This window comes from Neoarius graeffei, chromosome 1 (genome assembly GCF_027579695.1).
Source record: "Neoarius graeffei isolate fNeoGra1 chromosome 1, fNeoGra1.pri, whole genome shotgun sequence".
Lineage (NCBI taxonomy): Eukaryota > Metazoa > Chordata > Actinopteri > Siluriformes > Ariidae > Neoarius > Neoarius graeffei.
The window spans coordinates 119,297,116-119,302,332 of NC_083569.1; the positions used below are offsets into that span (position 1 = coordinate 119,297,116).

Genomic DNA, 5,217 nt, shown 5'->3' on the forward strand with positions numbered 1-5,217 from the left:
CATGAACGAACTGGCGGAAATGAATCGCCATGTCCCACCAATACTGAATGTTCCGCTTAATAATCAGCAGAAAGGCGTTAGCAGTGCTCCAGACTGTCTCCTCAAAACAAACAACAGTGTGCGTATTGCTCGACTCCCGGAAAACCCCATACCTCAACACCTACATGTCTGGTTTATATAGGGCGGAACTAATGTTAAGGCAGTGTTGCAACAGGGACACTTTATGGCAGCGGACTGGATGTTTTGGAGGCAGATAGAAAACACGTTCATGCTGTGTGTTGTTCCTGATGGTTGCACGTTCGAGCAGACAAATAAAGTTAATGTAAAAGAGGAAGCCGACCCTCCATCATTTCACAGTAAGCAGTGCTACAGATGACTCTACTTCCTGTTTGTGTTGTTCTTCACTTAATTTCTGTGACATTACAGTTAAGTTTCACAGATCATTAAATGTAACAACAAAAGAATAAAAAAAATGAAGTCATTCTTTCATAATAAAATGTAAATATTTGCCAACTTGCTGTGGGTTTAGTGGAATAAAACACTTTGGGACATGCTGTTATTGAAAAATAATCAACATTTGGGTGTGAACAGTAACTCCACTTCCTCACTGATTATTTCCAACAACAGCATGACACTGACTGTACTGTCTCCTGCTTGGAGAATTAAAATGTACTTTGTGCTTAAGGACATTTAATACACCGTGACAAGAATGCATTTTTAATTACTAATTAAAATTAATATGAAGTGTTTAAAATACTCCTGAAATTTGCATTTTGAATTTCAAGTGGTTTCAGGAGAAAGGGATGAATATGAAAAATGCATTTACACTAAAGGACATACTGAAGAAAATGTCACACAAGTGCAGTGAGAAGTGAATCATTCAGGAGAGAGATTTGAGATCATTACTGGTGTTATGGATTATATTCAGTTCAGTGTCCATGAACATTGTGTAAAGTTTTGTGTTGTCTAAATCCTCTCTCATCATGTCTCCTGTGTCAGTCATGCCTTCCTCCAGCGGTGTCCTGAGTGAAGATCAGCTCCAGTGCTCCATCTGTCTGGATGTGTTCACTGATCCAGTCACGACTCCATGTGGACACAACTTCTGTATGATCTGTCTCAAAGAGTACTGGGACAGCAGTTCACACTGTCAGTGTCCAATGTGTAAAGAGGAATTCCCTAAACGACCTCAACTACGTGTGAATACGTTCATCTCTGAACTTGCTGCTCCATTTAAGAAGGCAGTTCAGGTGAAATCCATTAGCGCTGCAGAAAAACCCACACAATCTGTGGTGCTCTGTGACGTCTGCTGTGAAAAGAAATGTGCAGCCGTGAAGTCCTGCCTGATCTGTATGACCTCTTACTGCAAGACTCACCTGGAACCTCATGAGAGAATTTCTTCTTTTATGAAGCACAGACTGATGGATCCTGTGGAGAACCTGGAGGACTACATCTGCCTGAAGCATGAGAGACCCCTGGAGCTGTTCTGTAGAGACGACCAGACGTGTGTGTGTCAGTTTTGTACTGAGGGAGAACACAGAACTCATAACACTGTTCCTATAGAGGAGGAGAGTGAAGAGAAGAAGGTGAGGGACTGAAAAGTTTTGATGTATTGTATAAAGTTTGCAAATGAATTTCATGTATGAAATATGAACCTTTTTTTTTAAAGTTGATGCATTGTGTGTATCTTTCTCTCAGACTGAGTTGGGAAAGACACAAGTGGAAGTTCAGCAGATGATCCAGGAGCGAGTGAAGAAGATTGAGGAAATCAGACACTCTGTAGAACTTAATAAAGTCAGTCTCTTAACTCACCTACAAAATAGCTCCTTTATAAAAACACATTCAGAGAATAATGATCTAATCACATGAAATAAAACAATTTCTCAATTTGTCTGCTGTTAGAAAAACACAGAGAAGGAGAAAGCAGACAGTGTGAAGGTCTTCAGTGCTCTGATGTGCTGCATTGAGAGAAGCCAGGCTGAGCTGCTTAAGGTGATGGAGGAGAAGCAGAAAGCAGCAGAGATGCAGGCTGAAGAGTTCATTAAAGAGCTGGAGCAGGAAATCACTGAGCTAAAGAGGAGAAACACTGAGCTGGAGCAGCTCTCACACACTGAGGATCACCTCCACCTCCTACAGGTCAGAGTCCCTCTGTTTCTCACTAGCAATGCAGCACATGACAGGACAGCAGTCCCCATGCTGAGGGATTTCTCCTCTCTCCTGCTGTACTGTAGATTTACCCGTCACTGTGCAGCCCTCCACACACCCAGGACTGGACTGGCATCACAATTAACCCTCATCTGAGTGAGGAGACTCTGAGGAGAGCTCTGTCTCAGCTTCAGGAAACTCTCAGTGAGGAAATGCAGAAGGTTGAAGAGATTAGTAAGTGTTTATTACACAGACACACACTGTAAAAAAAAAAATCCGTTGTTTTTACAGAAAAATACTGGCAGCTGTGGTTGCCAGAATAATCCTGTTAAAAATACAGTGAAATGTAAACTACATTACAGAATAACTTGTACATTTCATTGGGATTCCATGTACAATTAATGATAACTAAATGTAAATTTTACAGGTATTCAATGTCCAATAATTAATACATAACTGTTAATTTTACGGATATTCATTGTACAATAAAAAAGCATCTAGGAATGAATTGTGAGTGTTCTCGATTATTAGTTTTTGGGCTCCAAAATGATGGTTACAAGCAATGATCTACTAGACAGATATTTTATTTGATTTAGAGTTTTACGAAATGTGCCGGAGAGCCTCTACTGACTTTTTTTTATTTTTTTAACAGGGCAATGATGTAATTTTAACTAGCACATTCTGTTTTAGTATTACAGTTTGTCTGTGTTTAAACTACAACAATTTGTAAATTCTACAAAAAATATGATCAATTCAACATATTCTTACTGTTAAATTAACAGTGGTATTTGGTTAGGAGTTTTACAGTATATTGATGTAAATTACACACTGCTTCATTGTTTTTGTATTTACAGTTTTTTTATGTCATGATTTTACGTAAATTCACTGTTAATTCTACGGACATTTTTTTACAGTGCATTACACATATTTCCGGGATTTTGTTTTAATTTATAAAAATAAAAACATTTAATTAAATCTCTCAACATTTACTCACAAATATTCTCAAATTATTTTCCAAACAGAACTGAAGAGAATTCAACAATATGCAGGTTTGTGAGCTCTTATTGGTCACATGACTAAATATATAATTCTTCACTGTTCCACACTGTGCAATGATAAAACTGATGTTCACTGTGTTTCTGTCTCTCAGTGGATGTGACTCTGGATCCTGATACAGCTCATCCGTATCTCATCCTGTCTGATGATGGGAAACAAGTGAAACATGGAGACAAGAGACAGAATCTCCCTGATAACCCAGAGAGGTTTAATTGCTATGTCTATGTTTTGGGAAAGGAGGGATTCTCCTCAAGGAGATTTTACTTTGAGGTGCAGGTCAGAGGGAAGACTAAGTGGATTTTAGGAGTGGCCAGAGAGTCCATTAACAGGAAAGGGGAGATCACAGCCAGTCCTGATGCTGGATGCTGGAGTGTGTGTCTGAGGAATGAGACTGAATATAAAGCTTATGACTCTCCTCGTGTCTCCCTCTCCTTGAAACAGGCTCCTCAGAAGGTGGGGGTGTTTGTGGATTATGAGGAGGGTCTGATCTCCTTCTATGATGTTGATGCAAAATCTCACATCTACTCTTTCACTGGTCAGAATTTCACTGAAAAACTTTATCCATACTTCTGTCCCTGTCTCAATGATGGAGGTAAAAATTCAGCATCACTGATCATCTGCCCTGTTCAGCAGATCTAATCTTCACTTTTATTTTATTTTAGTTTTCATGCTGTCTTGCATCAGATGGAGTTGTTGCAAGCTTTAAATGCTCTTACATCTCATTTTAAATGGAATATATTTTGCTGTCTTTTTCCTGTCAAAGTATTCTGTTGGGCATCATGGCATGAAATTAATTTTATTTCTGAAATCTTTCTATTGCATTTTTTTTTAAAATTATCTCATGGTTTAAGGGACACAGTCTTGAAAATCATGACCGTGATCATGGACACAGACACTTCATACCCATACATACAGTATAATATGGAGTTAATCTTTCTCAAAGGATATGGAATGAAAATATGTTTTGACTTCTGAAAAATGTTCACAGAAGCATGACTCATTCTCTGAGCATTAATAATTCTCTTTAACGCAGTAATTGTTTGTTTGCTGTGGGATAAAACGCTTCTGAACATGTTCTTATTGGAAAATAAACTTCAGGATGGTAACAGTGACTCCGCTTTGTGACATCAGCACAACACCAAGTGTTTTATTCCCTGCATAGATCATTAATGCAGATATAATGCTTTACGATGTTTTTAATTGAGAGCTGCATTTTCAATGTGAATTAAATAAATGAAGTGTTTAAAATAATCCTGAGATTTGCATTTTGAGTTCCGAGTTGTCCGCAGTTGTTTGGTGAGATGGGAATTAGATAAATGTATTTTAACTGAAGAACAGGTTTTTGAAAATGTCACACGAACACAATGTGAAATGCAGGAACATAAGTGTTCCATAGCCAGATTATCCCCAGAATACCAAACGCCGACCGAGACGCTACAAAAACAAAGGGATACAAAGCTAACCTATCTATCCCTATGGGGGATTTTTAAACGAATAGTTAGCTCGGACCTGGATGTCACTTTCCCTGTCATGTCTGCGTTAAACATGAACTTGTATCTATATCAGGAATGTGTGTCATGTTTCCCACTAAAGTTGTGAAGGCCAGAGGTGAGCAGCTTACCGCAAATGTGCTCTGGGACAGCCCAATCCTCTCTCTGAAGAGCGGCCAGCCAAAGCTCCAGTGGTTCTCACCGTTCAAGTTTTATTTGTGTAGAAGACGATAATCCAAAACAAAAAGGTCCCAGACAAAACAAAGTCCTCAGGGGCTACTTCTAGATGCATGCAGTCAGCTAAGGAAAACTCACATCAAAGAGAACGTCGCCCGGTATGATCACCTGTTTCCTTTTCAAAGAGGTGCGTTACACACATCCACTAATCAGCTGATACTCCCAGAGCCTTCCCAGTCATCAGTATGTACATCTTTCCCTGACTGACATGCTTCCTAACAAAAGCTTTATTAGAAAAATCTGCAACAAATCAAATATATAGAGAAAATCAGAAACAGGAAACAGAAAATGG

The 5,217-nt window shown here is 38.9% G+C and overlaps 1 protein-coding gene across 1 annotated transcript; it reads left to right on the top strand.

Moving 5' to 3' along the window:
- Positions 1 to 246: 246 nt before the first annotated feature.
- Positions 247 to 4,416, top strand: LOC132882667 (E3 ubiquitin-protein ligase TRIM39-like). Its single transcript, XM_060915754.1, has 7 exons — positions 247 to 356; positions 1,000 to 1,583; positions 1,696 to 1,791; positions 1,900 to 2,133; positions 2,229 to 2,376; positions 3,165 to 3,191; positions 3,293 to 4,416. Exons 1-7 carry the CDS (start codon positions 269 to 271, stop codon positions 3,835 to 3,837), a joined length of 1,722 nt encoding a protein of 573 aa, XP_060771737.1. The 5' UTR covers positions 247 to 268; the 3' UTR covers positions 3,838 to 4,416.
- Positions 4,417 to 5,217: the final 801 nt, after the last annotated feature.